The sequence below is a fragment of the Peromyscus californicus genome, unplaced genomic scaffold, assembly GCF_007827085.1.
Source record: "Peromyscus californicus insignis strain IS unplaced genomic scaffold, ASM782708v3 Scaffold_16__1_contigs__length_79575227, whole genome shotgun sequence".
Classification (NCBI taxonomy): Eukaryota; Metazoa; Chordata; class Mammalia; order Rodentia; family Cricetidae; genus Peromyscus; species Peromyscus californicus.
Genome location: NW_026294458.1, coordinates 13,381,410 through 13,404,116, shown reverse-complemented (window position 1 = coordinate 13,404,116; position 22,707 = coordinate 13,381,410). Strand labels below are relative to the sequence as shown.

General features: G+C 44.5%; 2 protein-coding genes across 3 annotated transcripts in view; one reads left to right on the top strand and one right to left on the bottom strand.

The window, feature by feature from the left end:
- Window positions 1-10,342, top strand: part of Sec22a (SEC22 homolog A, vesicle trafficking protein) — a 60,042-nt gene extending 49,700 nt beyond the window's left edge. For both annotated transcript variants that reach the window (XM_052740437.1, XM_052740436.1), the window contains exon 7: window positions 8,204-10,342. In XM_052740437.1, coding sequence (XP_052596397.1) covers window positions 8,204-8,404 — 201 coding nt within the window. In that variant the 3' untranslated portion in view covers window positions 8,405-10,342. The remainder of the gene's footprint in view (window positions 1-8,203) is intronic.
- Window positions 10,343-16,407: 6,065 nt separating this feature from the next.
- The window catches only part of Adcy5 (adenylate cyclase 5), a 145,753-nt gene continuing 139,453 nt past the window's right edge, over window positions 16,408-22,707 (bottom strand). Inside the window, exons 19-21 of the mRNA XM_052740435.1 lie at window positions 21,794-21,998; window positions 20,070-20,194; window positions 16,408-18,674 (exon numbers count right to left, since the gene is read on the bottom strand). Of these exons, the coding sequence (XP_052596395.1) occupies window positions 18,546-18,674; window positions 20,070-20,194; window positions 21,794-21,998 (459 nt within the window). The 3' untranslated portion in view covers window positions 16,408-18,545. The remainder of the gene's footprint in view (window positions 18,675-20,069; window positions 20,195-21,793; window positions 21,999-22,707) is intronic.

Here is a 22,707-nt window from a genome sequence, read left to right as displayed (position 1 = left end):
GTGTCTGAGTTATCGCCTCTTATTAAATTTGAGTCTCGTCACCTTTGTAACATACACTCCGTCTGAGTAGACAGAGGTTCCTTCCCAGTGAACGAACTCGTAACCCTTTCTCTGTGCTGGGACTTCAAGGGTGCCCTGTCGTGTTCCTGCAACAGTAAGGCTGCTTCTAGATTTCCTAGTGAGAGTTATTGGGCGTCCAGGCAAAGGATTTTGTGCTCTGGAGAAAGCCTTGAATAGGGGGTGACACAGCAGACAGACATTTCAGGATTTTCAAGTTCGGAGAGATGAATGGGATGGGCTGAAAGAACAGAGAGACTGCAGTTAGGAAACCAGTTGGGAGATGATTCTGGTAACTCGACTGGAACATAAAGGGAGCCCAAACTGTGGCAGTGACAGCAAGGTAGAGAAGTGTTGCCACTGAGAAGGAAACCAACTGGCACTTAAACAGTGTTCAGGAGACTCAAGAAGGGGGCGGGCTCTACTCCTGGCTGATAGGGAGACTGGTCAGGGGAGGGATGGGAGGAATGACCATGTCAGTGACCAAACTCAGGAATGGTTTTGTTTGAACATAAGAAGCAAACAGGGACCCTTGACTTAACTTTTGTAGGTAACATGTTCCTCTGGCTTATGTAGGAAAAAAGAAAAGCTAGGAAGATGTATGTTAGTATGTTCCTAAGATTACCCAAAATTCTGTAGAACTCTTTAGGGAAATACTTTGATGAATATTTGAACTTTACATAAACATGAACAGTTATAAATTTTAGTTTTAGTGGCTTCACTTTTTAAAATCTTTAAATTTTCTTAATGTTATCTTTAGAAGTCTATTAATTTTGACAGGTTTCATTAGGACAAAGGACATTTCATACAGGTAATGTGAAGCCATGTGTTTGTTAATGGCATGTAGTGCTTAATTTTACACAGTGTTCTTTTATGGGTTTCCCACTTTAATCTCTATACCCCATCGTACAAGGTTATTATCTCATTTGTAAAAAACGAGAACAGAAGTACTCAGTACTGTCTTGAGACGGCATAAGCAGGAAAGGGGAGGAGTCATGGTGAATGCTTCAGAATTTAGATCCCAGGTTCATCCCCTATATCATGCTACTTCTAACCTAGTCAGTACTTCTAATTCGTACACTTTTTATGATGTTATAAAAGTTACACCTCATGAGTCTCACGTGAATGGTATTTCATGAATGGTGACTCTTAGAAAGGTAAAGCTTCGGTTGCTTTGCTTCACAAAGGCAGCGTCCAGTGTCCACTCATATTGGCAGAGTGCTTGACGCCTTGTGTTTCATTAAGCCCTTTACTTTCATCGTACCATTAAGTCATCACAGAAGCCCCACTGGGCCTTTTATCAGCACCACGTTTTCACTGAGGGCTAGACCATTCTTACAGCTAGTTACCTGTGTTACTCCACAGCAGTGCTCTTGATTGCCAGGCACACCTCTTACATCACCCAGAACAGATTACAGGAGTTGGAAGAGCTGCTTAATGGCAGGGTAGTGTTACTCAGGTATCACTTGAGAGAAGTAAATAAATTCCTGCTTTAAGAAAGAAAAGTGTAAAATCCAGTGTGAAGCTCTACAGCTTCAGAATGGCTGTTCTAAGTTCACTGAGAGGATAGACTTTGGGTCTGGTAAATATTGGTGTGTGATATATATTTTATTTGCAAGTTTTTTAAATAATAAAGTTTTAAAAAATTAAAAATGGGAAGCAAACTGGTTTTCTGTACATATATGGGCATTAAGCGTCCCACTTTCCAAAAATGCTGAGCAGAGTGGTAACTATTTTTTGCAGTTACATTTTACTATTTTATTGCTGTGTTTCCAGTTGTCAGGGTATGTTTTAATGTGTTAGGTCAGCTCTCTTAAGTTACCTTCTATAGACCTGGTTGCCCTTTTCTTCAGGATGCCAGAGCTGATGGATACCCAGAGCTCAGCCAGGAGGGACTACTCTTAATACTGAGTATTTCAGAGAGAGCCAGGGTTAGCAGAGATACTAAGTCTATTTCGTTTCTAAACTATAAGTATTTCCCTTTCTAAACTACCAAACATACAGAAAAATTAGAAGACTAGTATATGCAGAATCACCTATTGCTAACATTTCATAGCAGTTCTTTCATCTTTCTCTCTATGTATATACGAGTGGACATACAGTATGCCTGGAGATGTTCATGAATAAGCTTCAGGGGCCAGAGAGATGGCTGAGTAGGGAAAAGTGCTTGCCACGCAAGAATGACAACCTGAGTTTGACCCCCGGATTCCATGTCAAAGTAGAGAACCAACTCCACCAAACTGTCCTTTGATGCCCACACATACTCTTCTGTATGGCCTTATGTTCTGGTACCCACACTGCAACATTAATAATAAAGTTTAAATAGAAACTGCTAAAATAAAAAAACATTAAAAAGAACTCAAAACAAGTTAGAAGAAGAGAACTAACTCCTGAAACATTATCCTTTGATCCCCACATGTGGGTGTCCACACTCAGATACACAAACATGTATACACAAGAATAAATAGTTAAAAGAATTAGTGGTGGTAAGATGGCTCAGCAGGCAGCCTTGATGACCTGAATTCAGTCCCTCAAATCCACCCAAAAGTGGAATGAGAGAACTGACTCCAAAAATTGTCCTCTGACCTTCACACATGCCATGGCACATGTGGGCCCACCTTTATTCTCTGACATCTTATTATAATAAGTAAAGCTTCTGATAAACATAAATATATGTATACATCTGTCTGTCTTGCTGAAGTGTTTTCATTTAGGACAATTGTAGACTCACATGGAATAATAAGAAAAATCCTATAAATTCTTTTTACCTGGCTTTCCCTGTGGTACCATCCTGATAATCATAATACAATATCATAAGCGCTGTGTTGCTATTGATGTAGTCAAGATAGAGAATATTCCTGTCACCAAAAGAATCCCTCTTGTTTCCTTCTATGTTACATAAATGGAATCATACAATACATAGAGATCAGTTAAGGCAGCTCTAATCAAACTTACATAGGCTAGGAGGAGGCTTAAACAAGGGTGTTTATTTCTCACAGTCCCAGAGGCTAGGATGTCCGAGACCAAGGTTTTGATAGACACACTTCTCCCTGGCCTGGAGAAGGCTGCCTTCTGGTTGTGTCTTTACATAGCAGACAAAATGCTGGTCTCTCTTCTTCTAAGGCCACTCATCCATTTAGGCACTCCACCCTATATCCCATCTAGACTAGCAACTTTCTGATATCCCCATAGTGGGGGTACACATTTGGGAAGGGAAAGGCACAGACATTTAGTTAAACCTAACCTTTTGTCGTTGGCCTTTTCTTACTCTGCATAATCCTCTGACGATTCATCCAAGTTGTTATACAGTTGATGGTTTTTTAAGACAGGGCTTTACTGTATAGCCCAAGCTAAGTTTAAACTCTGTCCTCCTGCCTCAGCCTCATGCTGGGGTTACAAGCATGCATCACCATGCCTGGCTTCATGTATAGGCTTTTGTATGGCTATGTCTTCATTAATTTGGGGTACATACCCAGAAGTAAAGTTATTGGTTGCTGTGGTAACTGTATGCTTAGCTTTAATAGGAAACCATTTTCCAGAGTAATGTACATTCTTGCCCTTCTCTGTAACTCCACTGGTATTTGGGGTGGTCACTTTGTTCTGTCTTAGCCACTACAGCAGGATTTCCTCATGGTTTGTATTTTGGAGTCCCTTAATGTTAGTGATGGTCACCATTGCTTCGTGTGCTCATTTTTCATCTGCGTGTCCTCCTCAGTGAACTGTTTGCTCCGGTCTCTTGCCTGTTTCTGATTGGGTTGGTTTTTACTTTGGGAGGGCTACTTTTTAAAAAGCTTTTAAAAAATAATGTTCTAGATAGTAGCCTTCTCATATATGTGTCTTATGATATCCTTTTCCAGTAAATAGTTTGTCTTTTTAGCCTCCTTGGTGCTTTTGCAGAATATGTTTTTAATTTTTGTTTGTTTTTTCCAGACAGGGTTTCTCTGTGTAGCTTTGGAGCCTTTCCTGGAGCTCACTCTGTAGTCCAGGCTGGCCTCGAACTCACAGAGATCTGCTTGCCACTGCCTCTGTGTGCTGGGATTTAAAGGCGTGCGCCACCACTGCCTGGCTAGTTTTTAATTTTTATAAGGTTAATTTGATCATTTTTTATGGCTTACATGCTAACATTTTATAACCCTTCCTTAATCTCTCAGTACAGGAGTGAACATACAGTATGTATAGAGACATTTATGAAGTCAGCTGTCTGTATATGGGTGAACATACAGTATGTATAGAGATGTTTATGAAGTCAGCTGTCTATATATGGATGAACATACAGTATGTATAGAGATGTTTATGAAGTCAGCTATCTGTATGTGGGTGAACATACAGTATGCATAGAGATGTTTATGAAGTCAGCTGTCTGTATACGGGTGAACATACAGTATGCATAGAGATGTTTATGAAGTCAGTTGTCTGTATACAGGTGAACATACAGTATGCATAGAGATGTTTATGAAGTCAGCTGTCTGTATTCGGGTGAACATACAGTATGTATAGAGATGTTTATGAAGTCAGCTGTCTGTATACGGGTGAACATATGGTATGCATAGAGATGTTTATGAAGTCAGCTTCAGGGGCAGAGAGATGGCTAAGCCGGTTCTGAAGATTTCTGGGTTTTTCTAAGTTTTGTAGCTTTATGATTTATATGTAAGTTCGGGATTTTTTTTTTTTTGTTATGTTCTTTTTGTGGTATGAGACTCAAGTTGAGGGGTTTTTTTTCTTTGTTTATACATGACCAAGTGTTCTAGCATCATTTCTATATCAGACTGTTTTCTTCCACTGAATTACTTTTACACCTTTATATAAACTCAGTTGGGCATATTTGTGTGAGACTCTTTCTGGGTTCTGAATTATGTTCTTTTGATCTATTATCCTTCTACCACAATCATATGTCCTTATTACCCTAGCTATATACCACCTTAAATTCAATTTTCTTTTTAAAATATGTATTATGTATACAGTGTTCTGCCTACTCTGCCTACATGTATGCCTGCACACCAGAAAAGGGCACCAGATCTCATTATAGGTGGTTGTGAGCCACCATGTGATTGCTGGGAATTGAACTCAGGACTTCTAGAAGAACAGCCAGTGCTCTTAACCTCTGAGCCATCTCTCCAGCCCCAAATTCAGTTTTCTTAATAGTCATAGAATGATTCAAATTTTCTATTTCAGTAGATGAAATTATGGTAGTTTTGAGTTTTGTGGAGGTGGTCTGGTCCATTGTGTAAAGTTGGTAGTCATATCCCTTAATATTCTTTTGATGTCTACAATGTTTATAATGATTTTGTTTCTTTTCTGATGTTGCTGATTTATATTGTCAGTGTTGGTCTTGTCAGTTTCTGTTTCACTGATGAAACCAGCTGTTCATTCCATCAGGGGTTTTGTTTTTTCTTTTTCCTCTTCTGTTTTTCTGTTTTCAATATTACTGATTTCTGCTCTTGTTAGGAGTTGAATTGTGGACTTTTCTAGTTTTCATTTCAGTTCTGGTTTTGTCTCACATGTTTTGAAGTTATGTGGTTTTTGTTTATACAAATTTAGGATTGCTTTGTTATCTTGGCAGTTTGACTCATGTGTCATGATTTTTTTGCTTAAAATGTTTTGATATTTATACTATTATAAGTACTCTTTTTATATTAAAGTACATGGCATATCCTTTTCCATCCTTTTACACTGATGTAATTTTCTGATGGACAGCAAAATTGGTTTTATTTTTTTTTAGTCCACTTTGCCAATCTCTGTCTTTTAGTTGCTGTATGTAAGCCATTTACATGTAATATAATTATAGATATATTAGGGCTTATTTTTTTCTGCTTTTCATTTTTAATTTTACTTTTCTTATCTTTCTATGGTTTATTTGAATTTTTAATGATTCCATTTCAGTTTTATCTATAGTATTTAAAAATATCTAATAGCTTTTAAAATGATTACTATAGGTAACACAAAATAGATGTTTGTCACAGTCTTCTGTTGTCAACACTTAATGTTTAGTGAAATGTAGACACCTTATCTCCCTAGATATCCTGTCTTCCTCCTCCATTTATAATACTTTTTATTTCTTCCACATATATTCCAGAACACATCAGACACTGTTATAATACATCTTGCTTCAATTGTGTAACAAAAACTCAAAAGGAAAAGACCAGCTTTTGTAATAGTTGTATTGTTGCCCACCATGTAGTTTTTTCTTTCTCATATTTCAAGGTTTTCTTTTTTATTGTTTTCTTTTTGGTTTAGAGAAAATTCTTTAGCAATGTAATAAGTTTGATCAAGGTGGTGTCAACTAGATCTCTGCATTGCAAGGTATCTTTTTTCTTCATTACCTTTGAAAGACTTTAGAATCATCAATGACATTTTTTAATACAGGAAAAGCTCTTCTTTACCGGAGAATTCCAATTAATAAATGTAGAAAGAATGATGGAGATAGAGAGTCACTATTAAATTACTGTTAAGCAAACACCACTGTAATAACTGATGCAGGCAGAGTCATCAGTGGGTGGCAGACACTCCCATCATGGGGTCCAAGTTGACAGCAATGATAAAACATACTGTCTGGCACCTCTCTGTTGTTCTTGGCAAGATTACATATGCTTAGCTTGATCTTGGAACACTGGACACATCCAAATTGAGGAATAAGCTCCAGCATAACTGATGAATATTTATCAGGTCTGTCAAGGTCATGACTGAGAAGCTATTACAGATTAGAGAGACTTGACAGCTAAATGCAGTACAGAATCCTGGGTGGGAAAAAGGTCCCTGATGGGACACAGGACAAAATTGAAGCCCACCAGTTTACAGTGTTCACTGTGATCCTGAGGTGATGACTGATGTGTGGTGATGTAGCAGTGACACTGTGGAAGCAGTACAGTTCTGCTATTTCAGAACTCCTCTTATTCCTTTAAACTTTTATTCCACAGTGAAAATCACTCTTATAAAATAAATATTTTTATTCATTTCACAAAGATAGCAAAGTGGTTTTGTTGTTGTTGTTGTTGTTTTATTTTTTAAAGGCAGGCAGGGTCTTCCTGTGTAGTTCTGGCTAGCCTGAACTTTCTAGACCATGCTAACCTTGAACTCAAAAAAAGAATCTCCAGCTTCTGCCTCTCAAGTGCTGGGCTTAAAGGCATCACTCCTGGTATGTATTCTGTTTAAGTATGGGAAAATCTTCACTCATGTAAGAACTAATGTTTGGCAGGAACACCCTTACATCCTCCATTCTGAAGCCTGGATGTAGTTCACAGAAACTCCTGCTTCTTCCAAAGACTTCATGAGCACACACAGTTCCTGCACTTCCCAGATAATAGATTTTAGACCTACTGTGGACTTGGACCTGTTCTGGACCCTGGAGATAAATGAATGAATGAGATAATTAAGTCCTTGCCTATCAGGATTGAATTATGATGAGCAGAATAAGCATGCTTTTAACATGTTGTGGGGAACAATAAAGGACAAAGGGACAAAAGTAGGCCTGTGGGGGATACTTCCTTCACTGTGTCATTCAGATATTACTCACTGTCCTTGTCTCCCTTCCTGCTTCATGGGTTAGCCTTTTAAGAAATAACTGCTTGAAGTTATATGATAAAAATAAGCTAACAGCACTCGCTTCCTCTGGTGTAAGCAACGGCTTCATTTGTTTCTTCTGTCACCGCTGAGAAACAAGGCCCAGCCCCTCAGCTCCCCGCTGCTCCTTCCCCACGCCCACCCTCGCTGTTTGTCATACCTGAGACTTGTTGCTTTCCTTAGTCCTTCACAGTTGTGGGAAAGCCCGTCTTCCTGAGTAACGTGTTGAGTTTTCTGTGCTTTTCTGGGTGAGGATGGCACACGAGGCTGAGAGCCCAACAGTATATTTATCTTGATTTCCTGTCACCTTGGAGAATTTCCCCAGTCTGTCTTACACAGGAGTCACCCAGTTGTACTTCTATTTGACATATGATGCAAAATGCTTTTCTTCTGAAAAATGAAAGACATAAAAGGGAAAATCCACTTCCCTTTCAAGCCATGGAACTTCCATGACTGAATATCTTTGATAGCTTACATTATCTCGTTCTTTTTGGGCAGTACCCTTGTTTCCTTTTCATGTTTCACTGATGTTACACATCCAGTTCTTTTCCTGTAACCTAACTATCTTTCATTTTTATGTTTTGAACAGTGTTATTTACTTGTGCACTACACCAGCTGGCGGAATGTCAAATCATTTTTGACTCTTGGCTTAATCTGTCTGTGCAACATGTATCTCTACGAACTGCGCAACCTCTGGCAGCTTTTCTTTCATGTGACTGTGGGAGCATTTGTTACACTGCAGATCTGGCTGAGGCAAGCCCAAGGCAAGGCTCCTGACCATGATGTCTGACATCTCCCTTCAGCTGTATTGCCTTTGCCTTCAGGGGACGAAGGAGAGGACATATATTAACTGTCACTGTGATGAAGAAACCAGTCACCACACACGAGAAGCTCTGCTTTCTTTCTCTCCCATCTCCCTTTTTGTTTTTACAAATCAGCCTGGCATGCCTGTGAACATGCAAGAGCTGCTCAGAAAACTCTCAGAAGAACCCCGCAGTGGAATGTCAGGCCTATCACACAGTAGAAGCTGTTCAGCATCACCTGAAGACCTGGCAGGTAACCAAAACCCAGGTGTGGAGCGTGCTCTGAGGACCAAGCAGGAACACTGCAACCTGAGTCTGCCTTTGTGAGGAGGCATTAGTGTAGACCACTGAAGAAGATGCTGCAGAGATCGGAAAGTTATGGTCCCAAACAACGACTGTATTAAATGTCAGATTGTTTGCACAGTTATAGTACCAAGAGTTTATGAAGTCCAGAATGGTGTGAAATCGGTTCCTTTACTCTTCTGTTTCTGCCAGCTTCTAACTCTGGAAATAACCTGGTGTGGGAGAAGGCTGTGATGTACATCTCTAGAATATCACAAATCCTGATGACACAGTGACCATGTTTGTCATTTATTTTGAAATCACTAAAAATACATGATTCATTTGACCATTGTGGTCTCCCAAACTCTTTATCATTTGGGTACTGGGTTTACTGTTATTTGCTTAAAAACTTTACAGTATTTAACAAAGAAAGGAACCCCAACTCCAAGTGGAAAATCAGTATCACTTTGCCAACATAAAAAGAAATGTTAAGTTCTTACAAGATCCTGAGGCCTGTCAGGGCTCTAACTCTAAGCGCCCTCTGGGGCCATCAGAGGAGAATAGGAGGTTACAAAGGAAGTGGCATGGTCACTGTGACGCAGCACTGTTAGGTTGTGTTTTGCACCCAAAACCATCTTGCTTGTTGCACAGGTATGGTGCTGAGGGACTTCTCCTTACAACTCTGTTACTTCATGGTTTGGGGAGGTAACTAGTATCCAGAAGAAATAACACTCTTATACCCTTAGAAAGATGATTCAAGCCATTTTGAATTCATAATATGGAAGCACAGCTTGATTGTATTTGCAAAAATCTACAAGTCACCTGCTTTGGAAGCCATCATGAGTGATTTGCCTTTGTTTTTAAAGAAAAGATTCCAAACAAGGAATACATAGGATTCTGGTATTTTATACCATCCCTCAAAACAATGGACTTGATGTGGAATTCCTGTTGGGGTCGTAGTTAGTAGAAGGAGTCCAGGTCAGCTCACTGACCTGCTTTATCAGCCTAACCCACTGTGTGGACACTTGTGGAACTGGAAGATCTTCATACCTGGAACCTTCTGTGCCCCTCCTTCTTAGAAGAATAAGGTAGAAGGAAGGCAGTAAGTGGTTTTATGATGTCCACGGTTTATTTAAAAAGAGAAACTCTAAGTCCATCTAGTCACTGCTGTAACAAAGCTGCAGACTTATCCTGTACCTTCTGAGAGATACCCCAAGGCATCACATGAGCCTAAGCCATCAGAACCACATGGACTATGTTTGGCATTTTATACTCATTGAGCCTTGTAAGTAAAGTGGTTCGACTTCGGAGCGGTTTCTAAGCTAGTGGGTAGAGCAAAAGAGATTTCTTGTAAATAGTCAATTAACCAGGAAGCTCAGGTTTTCTGGCTAGTTGTGGTTTTACTACATCTTGGTATTTGACAGCTCTCTTACCAGTTTGGTTCAGGAGCTACGCCATCATCACTGAGTTGAGTTACAGCATTTATATTTGGATCCATTCATTGGGCACACTTGAAAATCCCCAGTTACTTCTAAAAGCTTAGCTTGTTTTTTTCTGTCTTTGTTTTCATCAGCTGTTTGGGGTAAGAGGATGTTTGCATCTTAATGTACAAAATGAAATTACTATAAATTATCTTTTCTGTATACCACTGCCATCTTTCATTATTTGGGATGTGCATCCCTGAGAGGGTACATAGCTGCCCTGGCTATCACGATGTTATCCAAGGATCTCTGGGTTTGTCATGGTCCTAGAAGGGATCTCCCTAGGGTCTAAGCTGTGATACTGATAGCTTATGTTTGAGGCACACCTTTACTCCTAAGTGTCCACTCCATCAGGGTTCTGGGGAGGTGTATGTGTGTAGCTGTGTTCATGTTATGTGGCAAGAGATGGAGTAATTGGGTCCCCCAATTACATGTCATATAGCTAAACATATGTACTCTAATTTTGCACCAGGCTCTCTCTACTAGTGTGGGACTAATGAAGGGACTATATCTGTTTGTGACAACAGTCTTCCCTGGTGTGTTTTAATAGATGCATTTTCTCTTAATTTAGCCAGTTCTGAAATACTGCCTGTTGATTATGCCAAGAGCAGACACTCTGTCATACTCTAAAAGTATTTGCCTGCTTTATTGGTCTGGGTTTGAAATGTATTCCTACTGAGTCTTTTCCCTGAAAGAGCAGCATGCCAAGCAAAGCCATAAAATATGGTGTTAACAAAATCTGAACAGACCAGATCAGTGAAATGCAAAGAAGAGCTAAGCTGCTATTGCTGTGTGGAGGGTGTGACAGCCCCTGGAAGCTAGGGTTAGGAGGGAGCAAGTTAGGCATTGTTCTGTCAAAGATAAAAAGCATGCCAGATGAGGTATGAGAGAAAAAGCATGTCTCTGTCCTAATGAACTTGGTAAAAATCTTCTCACTTGGGGTCCTGGGAAGTACTAAAGTGATCAGAATTCTTAATGAGACAATGTATTTGCTTATTTGTAGGTTATCTGTGTGTGTATGTGTACATGTGTGTGTATGTGGCTGTGTGTGTGTGTGTGTGTGTGTGTGTGTGTGTGTGTGTGTGTGTGTGTGTAAGGATTTTGTTCTATAAAAACTCTTGCCCTGAGTTAAGAACAAGTATCCATTAAAGCTTGAAAATCTATTTGAGACAAATGGATCGTGGAGAACCTTTACCCAGTTTTGTAATTTATAAAGCAAATGTGCTAGTCCTGGTTTAACAATTATTTTGCAATGTAGGTCTTTGTTTTTGTTTTCACTGTGGACTGAAGTTGGGAAGAGTACATTTCAGTTAGACCATGTCAGGAATGTTACTCAGCTGTGGCTTTGCCAAGGCTCCAAGGGAGGCCAGGAGCTTAACCTGAGACTTTACCTCCATGGCACAGACTCAGGGTAAGCCCTCTGTACTCCCCAAGTTAACTGACCTCCAAATGGATATTTATTTGGCCTTTTTTTTTCCCCAAAAGGCTTAAGTAACCTAAGGACACACTCTGAGCTGCTGGAATTCCTGTGGGGCATAGTGGAGTGTGTGTTTATCATTCTTGTTAACTATTGAACAAGCTAGAGTCACTTTGTTAGAGCTGCCATGGAGTGTGTGGTTAAAGAACAAATAAATGATTTCAAAAGCATCCACCACTTAGACCAAAGTGAACACTTAGCCTTACCACAAATTACAGGTCACTCTTGAGGGCTGCATTCTATGCCTATGGTCAGGGTTTCTTATTCTTTTTTTGCACTCTAATCCTTTGGGAAGTGGAATCTTTCTACCTAGAAATGCTGTGGTCAATAGGACCTGTTCTTTTGTTTAAGTTGGATTTAATAATATCCTAACTAAAGATCAATAGGAGAGTCCCCTGCAACCCCGAGTGTTCTGAATGGGCTAGTAAGGGCAGACAGGCAGGAGGGCAGCAAGCGTCTGTATCTGCCACTTGGTGGGAGGCATCTGGATGTGCTCACTGGTGTTCTAGGGCTGCTGGCAGATAGTAGCCTCCTGATTAAGCACTGGCTATTCCAAAGAAAAGCAGTCCCTGCCACTGACTCTTAGGGCATCTTTCTTGAATGGCTGAGCTTTCAAATCGATTATCAGGCAGATGAAATTCAGTAAATGTTGAAACCCTGTGTGCTTGGAAGCCATATGGTTTGCATCCTGCTTGTTAATAGTGACTGGCATTGATATATGGGTGCCCAAGTGTCCTGTGCCTTGGCAGTGCTAGTGTGTAAACATTTACCTCTGCCCACCTGAGAACCATAGGAAACCCAGAGAAAGGAATTCCTGAAATCAGTACCTGAGCATCACAAATCCTTCCCAGCGTTTCCTTGGCAACGAACAGTATTTTCAGCCCAGCCTCACCCCTGGTTCACATTTGCCCTTTTCTATTGCATCCCACAGCACAGCAATGCAGATATCACCCAGATTCGTGGAATGCAGTCAGGCTCCATCTAAGATGAAGAGGCAGGACTTGGGCCTTCCACTCCCTTGAGGGCTCAGGTCCATCCCCAGCTCTGTCTTGGCCACTTGACTATGTTGTGCCAGGGTTTTGCGTCAAGGCTGAGTTACAAACAACCTTGCCTAAGAGTGAACAAACAATATGTTGCCTTTGTACTTTGTGCTCCAATAATGCGTATTGGTGCCTTTTATACTTATCTATGATGTAACTTAAGGCAGCCTGGGAGCAGGAGACACTACCTCATTTTCATTTGAGAAAAGTAAAACTTGGGTCTAAAACGTCTTTGGATGGTATTATTCCCGTCAATGGTGATATGAAGTTGCTGCTGGGATTCGGATTTTTATTTAGGAGTTGGGGTATATCTGTTTATGCTACAATGTGTCTCAGAAAGGCAATTCTTGGCATGTTTAACAGCATTATAGCAGTAGTGAGAACAGATGAAGCAGATATAGAGGGAAAACAGAACTGTGTGCTCTGCAACATGGCTGGTTGTGGATGTGGCCATGTTGCCTTCACAGCAATCCTGAAGGCATTCTTTCCTACAGATGAGCTGCCCAAGCCCTAAAGATGTCACAAATCCTTGTGCAAAGCTCTTTAGAAGCCATCCCTTGGGGGAAGATCCTGTTGAAATATCCAGCATTCAGTGGTGCCCTGCCCCAGGGGACACGTGTGTGGATCTCTGGGCAGAGCACACATCCAAAGAGGGAAGGGAATTGAGAGGTGCATATTTGCCCAATACGCTGTATACCAGGTGCTCTCTGCAGGAAATGTTCACTGCACACCTTAATACCCCAAAGAAGTGATGCAGTGTCACCCTGAAAGAGGTAAGCTATGCCTTCCAGTCCCCACCCTCCTAGTCCCAAGGCACAAGGGTGCTGGGGGGACCTTGCCCTGTTCAGTGTGGCACTAGAATCTGGGCCTCAACAGGCTTTACTTTGATTGTACCTGTCTGTCTACCTGCCAGTCTTGGATGGCACCATCCCTAGTACCACCATTCCTTGTGCCCTGTGAGTAGTCTGCATTGCTAGGAAGAAGAGGGGGAGGTGTGAGCAGTCAGCAGCCTGCAACCTACAGTTCTGTCAGCTGAAAGGCATTCTTGAAAAGCACAAATATAGCATGGCTATAAAAAGATGAAGAAGCACTGCTCTGAAAACTGAGAGAGCCAGTCGGGAGTGCCACTGTGGCTAGGTGACAAAAACGGTGAAGCAAATTTTGCATAACTGGAAAACTAGGGAAAGTAAAGCTCCGCAGAGATGCTGACAGGCCCGAATTAGAAGTTGGCCAGCAGTGAGAACAGCAAGTGATGAAGCTCCCTGATGGATTCCAGTGAGCTCTTCTAGGAAGTGTGAAAGGGATCCTAGGGACCAGTGTGCTGTCACCGTGAGCTGGGGTGGCTCCGCTCTGCTCACTAGCACCGCAGAGCTGAGGTGGAGGGCTGGGAGGCTGCCTCCTTGACCTAGGGGCTTGCTTTCTAACCTCCACTGTCCTTTCTCCTTTCCTCCAGACGCACTTCCTGCTCTGTGACCTCCCCACCTAGCCTGTGGTTCAGAGCTTCAAGGTAGAGTTCCCAGCTGAGGACAGAGCAAGGGCCTTTTCTGACTGTGGTTTGGAGGTAATCAGACTATAGCCCCTGTTGCATGGCACTTCTGCCTCACTGGTCTCTGCCTATAGTTCTAAAGCCATGATCATAATTCAGTTGTTGGTGCAATACGTGTGGTCTGGCACCCAAAAATCGAGGAAAGAGTCGCACAGATACTTAGAAAATGCCAGAGGGGGAACCCTTGGGGACCCGCCAGACTGCTGTCCTCACTAGGCAATGCTCTTATGTGGGATAGAGACCTTGTAGATGAGAAGGAAGGAGAGGCAAGATAGCAAAGGGCTATGTATGTATGTGCCACCCCCCCCCAAAAAAAAAAAAAAAACAGAAGCAAAACTCTGGGGCTTTTAGAAAATCTAGAAGGATCTCACATCACCAACTTAAAAAAAAAAATGTGTGTGCGCGCGCGCGCGTGCACATGTGCATGCTACAGTGGTCAGAGAACAACTTGTGTGAATGGGTCTAGATTCCACCACATGGGTCCCAGTGATTAAACTCAGGTTACTAATCTTGGTGGATAGTGCTGAGCCATCTCAGCACCCCACTCACTGATTTTTGACATTGAGAAGTGACGTGTCCCCTCCTACAGACCTTAGCTATGGACAGAGCATCCTGGGCAAGTGGCAAGCAGTTTCTGAGCCACAGCAGAGAGAAACGTGCTCCGAGGTACGCATTCATTCTTTTTAGTATTCCATTTTACTTTAGGTGGTAACACAACTAAAGCTATGGTTTCCTGGAGTCGTGGCTGCTGTTACCATTCTCCTGCTCGGGAGCAGTTAGGCTCCCTGGCCCTGCTTCCCAGGATTTCACCTCCCAGTGTCTTAAGTGCTTCCTGCCCAGGTGAGTGGGTTCAGCATTGCTGCCCGGTGCCCAGAAGTTCAAGGTCTGTTGTTACTATTGTATGGCTGTTGAAGCATTGTGCCCGATACCCATAATTCACCAGGTGAAAAACCTCAGTTCAGCCTCAGAACTTTATGCCTCTCGGGTGACATTTGCTTTTGGAAATTCATAAAGTAGCACGGCTCCGTGACAGACTTCGCTTCATCTTCTCCAATACAGGAAGTCCTTGTGGCTTTCCACCAGTTCCTTGTTAATTTCATGCTACACTCTTACTCACCATGTTAGCTACAAACAGGAATGGGGTGTTTGAACCTGACCCAAATACCAGTGGAATGTTTTCTAATAAGTTCTATGATTTAGCTCTCTAATGTGGATATGCTTTAGAAGAAATGTAGAGCTGAATCTATTTTCTGGGATTCGCTCATTGGGCGTGATGGATATGGGAAGGACTTTTGAGCTGCCCCTTCTGGGTGATCATGTGGCTGTGTGTGTATACATGTGGTTTCAGGGGCTGCCTGAAGGCCCAGCCATAGCAGGTGGGATTTCTTTAGGAGCTGGGACCAATAATAGCTGGGAAGTTTAATTTATTTCCTTTTTTTTTTTTTTTTTTGAGATAGGGTCTCTCTACATAGTTTTGGCTTGTCCCAAATTCACAGAGATTTGCCTGTTCTGGGATTAAAGCCATGTTGACAATACTCTGCCAACTTTGAATTTCTTCATCATTGAGTTTTCTAATTGGTATACCCCAGCTTAATTTCTGAGTTAAGCCCCTGCCTCTGTAATATACATCTTTCCCATGTGTATCTGAAACCCTAATGATGTCTAGGCCTGCCATGCCCAAAACTCTGTGGCTACTGCTACAGTGAGGCTAGTGGAGTCTCCCTCACAGGTTCCTTCATGTTACCTGGTTCCCATGTAATTTGCCCATGCCTCTCTAGAGTTGTTTCCTGGACCCAGTTAATCCTGAATGTGATGGATATAGCGAATGGCATCTGCTGCAAAGGGTCCCGTTGTGACGCTGACAGCAGTACACTTGCTCTGAAGCTCCTGTTACTTAGCAGCTGTGTGGCCCTGGGCCAACAGTACAAGCTTCCTGTGCTTCACTTTCTTCCTCAGTGAAATGTGGCCAGGGGGATTTAGCGAGATGGTATTTGTATGGTGACCATCCCGATGTGGTAGCAGCTGTCTCCAGCTGTACAGGTCAGATTAGTTGGCCATCCCTGCCCATCTCTGCAGGTCCTCCCATTTGTCTGGCTAATCTTTGTTTTCCTTTTGGCATATCTTCCTGCGCCCTGACCCAAGCTGAAAATCAGACCAGGACACATTACCAGTGAAAGTGTTTTTAATAGTTAAATTATTTAAATAGACTTTTCAATTTCCATGGGAAATCATAATTGTATCATTTTTGCAAGAGCAGGAATAAAAAGAGTGCACACACCCCTTAGAGGGAACGAAGAGCTAGAACTGCACGCTGTCACCAGTCACCGCTGGAATGGGGAGGAGCCTCCACAAGGCCTTGACCCCCAAGGAGAACACGGGATAAACACAGCACGCACACTCTACTCTGGTTGGAAGCTAAAACACAAACCCGCCAGCACTGGCGGGACATGTGGAGGGCTGGGAACTTGGGCAGAGTTTGAGAGAAGCAGCCCCCTGTGCCAGAGGCGAGGGCAGTGCAGAGCCCGAGGGTGAAGGGGAGGGCACAGAACAGAGGCAGGTGTGGCAGTTCTGGGTCCATACTTTGCTTTTGGGGGCTGTGTTCAAACGAGGGAGGTGAGGGTGGTGAGGGTGGGTATCAAAGTAACATTGAGCCAGCACACAGCTGCCACCTCCCCTTTTAGACTCTACTGTCCTGTCAGAGGGGAGAAGAATGCGCCCTGAGAAGCAATGAAAAGATCTGGGCACAGACAGGAAGGATGCTATTCAAGTTTTTCGTTTTCCAAATGTGTTCTTAGAAATTATAAAAATAGTATTTCCCCCTCCGTATATTTAACTGTCCCCTACCACCAAAACTAGATATTTTTGTTAATTTTCCCCATGGGTAACTATTCCTGTCTTTGCAGGTAGAAGGCAAGGCCATACCCTCTCCCCAAACCTGGGGCCTACACATTACATCCCCAGGTCACAGGGACCCTTTCCGAGACAGCACCTGGGCCAGCTGAACAGGCCATATAGCCTGGATGCCCCCTAGCCACTCCTGAACTCCCAGGAATCTGTAGGAGCTGCCTCGGAAGGGAGGGGAGCCTCCTGCGACATCTCTGGGAGAGGAAGAGCCAGCACTAGTGAGTGCAGAGTGCTTTGGAAACAGTCTGGGGTGGGAGCAATGCCTTCTGACTTCTCGTTCTGTTTGCACTTGCTTACTTCAGAAGTGGGATGTGTGTAGATGGGGGTTAGAAAGAGAAGTATCTTCTACTTAACTGAAATGTGTAGTACCCCAAAAGAACACACACCCCTGCTCTGGCTGTGCCTAGGAAAGCCAAAAACTGCCAGGTCTGAAGTGATGGGACACACCCTGCAGGGAACGGCTCCACAGCATGAATACACACATACACCAGCACACACCCTGACATACGTCCAGTACAGAGGAGCAGAAATGCCCTGCTGTGTACAGCTATTTCCTAATAGAGAGAATTTACAAAATAGAGAAGTTGGTATATTTGTTAATCTCCAAGGTTTCAACAATACAAAATAAAAAGTACAAAAAGACAAGTTGGGGTTCCCGCCTCCCTACCCCAGGGGCATCCTCGTTCGCTGTGTGTCTCTTACACGCATACAACTAGCATAGTCTAAAGAAGGGCACAGAAAACTTGTTTTGTTTTATTTAATAAATATTTTCTTTTGCTCAGAGCCACCACTCCTTGCTTGGTGTCCTCTTGCCTCCCCCTTGTCAACAGTCCTGTTTCCCTTACAGGGCACTGTCTGTGTGCGTGGAGGTGTGGACAGAGGGTGGCACAGGCCACGCCTCTCCGATTCCTGCATTCCTGCCCCCAAAACACCACCGGGGGGCATTGGCCTCTCCACCATGGAAAAGCAGACCCTAGAGATCCCTGGACACCCCCAGGTCAGTCAGCTTCAAGCCGGCCTACCTACCCATCATGGCCAAGGTCTCTCCTCAGGCCAGCCAGCCACCGTGTGCCATGCCGCGCCACCAATGAAGGCTCCAGTGGCACCTCCATCATGCAGCAGCAGCACCTGTCAAACTCAAGGCTCAACTCAAGTCTATCGGAATCTTCTGCCAAGGGAAACATCTTTGGTCAGCTTGGTGCTCGCAGGACGCTGGCACCCTGGGCCTAGGCCAAAGGCCGTGCCCACCAGCAAAGGCAGAAGTTGCTTCTGAGTCAAAGTGGAAATTTTACCAGCACGGCTGTGAGACTGGAGCGCAGGCCCCATCTGCCCACGGTGCACAAAGAAGCGGTTCCATTCCTCGGAGGCCAGCATGCTGGCACCTCTAGCCGGCACTTGCTAACTGAGGGGAGGCCCTCCATTGAGGAAGTAGGTCATCATCTCACCCTTGCCCTTGACCTTGACCACACCCCGGCACTCCAGCTGGTATGTGTTGGCGGCCAGCACCTGGTACATGTCTGTAGTGACCTGAGGAGGCACAGGAAGGGAGAAGACAGGCCATCAGTGACCTTACCCATGAGCTGCTGTGGGCACACCTACCTCTGTGTGCCTACACCATGCTGCTGCCTTGGCATGAGAGTGCGGGAGGCCCTCCACCACGGGCTCTTGGGGACACTTGGAAAAAGTGGTGGTAGCTGTGCTCAGCACTTCCCTGTGCTGGGCACTGTGACAAGAACCTTGTGTGGCCCACTTAAGGTGCCACTTGAAGGCTGGGGTCCGTAAACTGCCTTCCAGAGGAGCACCTGCCCAAGGAACTTGACAAACAGACACTGCCAATAGCTGAGGGTAGGACTTGGGTCTTGTCTAGAGTATGGCTCCACGACAGAACAGAACGCCACCTCTTGTCTCTATTATGCCTATGCCTGAGGATGTGCATTGCCTGCCTGCTGTCACAGTTAGCCAGCGGTAGACCCTGGATGCCATTCAGAGCCCAGGTCTGTCTCTGTCTTGGCTCTGCAGACAAAACTCACTGGGGCTTCATCAGTTATATTGTCCTGTGGGTGAGAGGGGTAAAGGATGGCACAGGTGCCATGCTGAGGGTTGTCAGAACTCCCATTGGCTGGGGTGCCATGAAGCTGCCGGGCATTGCTGAGTGAACCCACATGGCAAGACTAAGGTGTGTCACACTGGGCCCCAGTGGGGAGCTAGACACTCTACCCATACAGCCTTTCTCCCTCCTCTCCTTGGCACAAAATGGAGGTGGGGAAAGGCCTGGCACCCTGGACAGCACCCAACCATTCAGTTGGGCAGGCCAGACAAAGGAGGGGACATTGAAGCAGTGTGACACAGCAAAAATGCCTTTGAAACAATTGTACACTTAGCACTTGTAGGAACAGGCCAGGGAAGCTGACTTCCCATAGCACACCAGGACCTTCAGGTATGTGGCAGGACATCTTGTATCAGAAGGGGAGGAAGGGATAAAGAGCTGCAGGCCCAGGGATCACAGACACCAGCTTGCAAAGGATGGAGAAAGAGAAAGTAAGTCCCATTCCCCTTGGATGCTGGAACTGTAGAGACACCAGCATCCTCACTAGGCCTGGAAAACTGCAAACTCTGCTGGGTGACTGCCCCCTACAGCTGTCTGCTCCTCCTGTATACCTGGGGTGGGGAGGCCCAGGCTTCCCATTAGCACTCAGCCCCCAGACCTGTGCAGAACCCTCTACTGAGCACAGTGGGGCAGACCCCTGTCCAAGGGACTGAGGGTCTAGCCCATTCCTGTTTGCCAAACCTGGGAGTCAGCCCTCACTACCACATCACCCTTGGGTCTGAAGAGAAACTCTGAACTGTGTGGTCTGCAGTGAAAACCTGGTAACAGAAGCCCTTCGTGTGAATTCTGTGAGTGGTAGCTGAGTGTGTACTCACCTGGATGCGGTCAGGCACCCCAGTGCTGTCCATACGGCTGGCCACATTCACCGTATTGCCCCAGATGTCATACTGAGGCTTGCGAGCCCCAATGACCCCAGCCACTACAGGTCCAATGTTGAGCCCTGTGTAGACAGAAATCAGCCATACTCGTGAGCTTAAGACCCACATACACCTTGCTTGCCATTGCTAGCATTCATCTCTTGGCATACGCAGGTGCTCCTGACCCCAGCAGATGCCTGGCCCTCAGCAGCCAGCTTCAATCCACAAAGCACTGTGCCCTGTTCAGGGAGAGCCTGATTCCCGACACTTGGGCCAGAACGAAATATCTCCTGGGGACATTAATGATCACAATATTGGTTTTTAGTGATGCAATATTTCAGTTTAATGTGCTAATTTTGAGAATTGAAATGCCAGTATTTTTGTGAATTACTGTTACTTAAAAAAAATTGACATCTGAATCATTTATGACTTGAGACATACTCAGGGAGTTGATAATGCATGAAACTTTTGACCAGAACAAAGATCTGCTCTTTAGAAAGCTTTCCACCACTACAAATCTCAAGGGAAGGGAGGCCTGCCTAAGTTCCCTTTGCAAAATGAACTGCTGCTGTGCTGTGCAGAACAGCTCTGTGCCTTCCACAAGAGGCATGCTCAGAGCTGCAGTTCTGGGAGCACTTTGTGGATGGAGCAGGGGGCCTGTGTGAGTACAAAGATGGATGTGGGTTTTCTCTGCACTGTTGACACTTGAGTAAAATGGTTGGGACCGATGATAGGGCTTAGCCAGGACAGGGGCTTTCCACCACACCCGACCACCTGAGTCCAATCTCCAGGACCTGCATGGTAGAAGGAGAGAACTGATTCTGAAAGTTGTCTTCTCACCTCCTCCACATGCACACACACAATAAGTGAGCTCCCTTAAAGCCATCCCACAGACATTTGCTGAAGATGGAGCCCAAAGGTATAACTCAGTAGAGCATTTGTCTGAAAAAAATGTGAGGCCCTGAGTTTCATCCTCAGTACTGGAAACAAACACAGGGCTGCAGTCAAGTGAAGATACACAAGCTTAGCACATCACACCCTCCCTAGTGCCTGTCCCAGCCTGTGTGGACTACACAGCGTTCAGAGTAGCTGCTTGGCTCACGCCGAGAGCTCAGCAGTAACCGACCCCCCTTGCTTTAAGAGTCTCTGCCTTAGGGGCTAGAGAGAAAACACTGGCTGCTCTTCCAGAGAACTGGAGTTCACAGCCATTTGTAATTTCAGTTCCAGGGGATCTGACACCCTCTTCTGGATTCTGCAGGCACCAGGCATGCACTTGGTACACAAGAGATGCTTAAGATTATGCTGCTTTAAAAGGCTAAAATGTGCCAGAGATGGAAGCTCACATCTATAATCCCAGCACTTGGGAGGCTGAGGTCGGAAGGCTGCCAAGAGTTCCTGTCTTAAAATGCCAGAAAAAGCTGAAATAAAATCATTTTGTCAGTATTATCTGATTACTTTCATAAAGTATTCCACTTTTGCTATCAGAGTATATGTTCATAAGTTTGTGATATGCTAATAACACGCACATTTTGTATTGAACATGCAACGAGTATTTGGCTTGACTGCTTTTCATTTTTACTGAGTAAGTCTGGCATAAGACTGGCCTTCTGCCATTAGACAGACATGGATACGTGATGAGCATGAGAGAGCCCACCAAGTGCCCCACCCCCTAACCCCCTCACCGATCTTCATCTGGAAGTTGTTGAAGGAGTGCTCATTGATGTACTTCATCTGGTCCATCAGCCTCATGGCGAAGTCTGCGAGAGCTTTGATGTGCGTCTTGCCGGCCTTGTCATAGGTGGAGTCGTTGAGGCCCGAGGCAGCCATGTAGGTGCTACCTATGGTCTTGATCTTTTCCAGCTGCCTGAACCGATCCTCACTGATGATCTAAACAGAAGGGGTTCAGGCCTGAGTCATTCTCCCATGCTGGGGCATAGGGGTTCACAGGAAGGAGTGGGAGGGGGAAGGAGACGCGGAGGCCTGGTTTTTACGAGTTCCCTCCTTATACAGCCAGGGCATCAATTCAGAGGGAGGTACCTGAGGCTCCATGGCAGATCTGGGCCTCCTCCACACTGCTCCACGAGACAGGACCCATGGCCTACCTATCTAAACCAACACCAAGAGCCCTGGAGGACAAGGTCACTAATCACTACCAGGTCTCATGCCCTTGACAAGGGAGTTTCATGTGCCCCTTACCCATGGAAATCTCCCCAACTTTATCTAGTGAGTCACTTTTTCTGGTCCCAGGCTGCTGGAATCCTCACAGACACCTTCACCTAACTAATCACTTGAATACCCTGGGGCAGCAGACCTTCAAGTGCTGCATATTCATCCCTCTGGATTATCCCCTACTCCTGACATGACAGAGGCCTCCCTGTTGGCCTGTAGATACTGGGTGCTCGGCAAGGGTTTAAATGAAGCAATGGCTTGTGTCCTGCCTGCCTTCTTCCTTTGCCCAGGCCCCTCCTGCTCTCAAAGCCCTTAAAATATACTGGGTCATCTCTGCCTTGGGGCCACAATGGCTCAAGTTCAAGGAGAGGGGCAGACACCCCAGCTCCCACACGTCAACACAGTGACCTTAGGCAGGACACTTAAG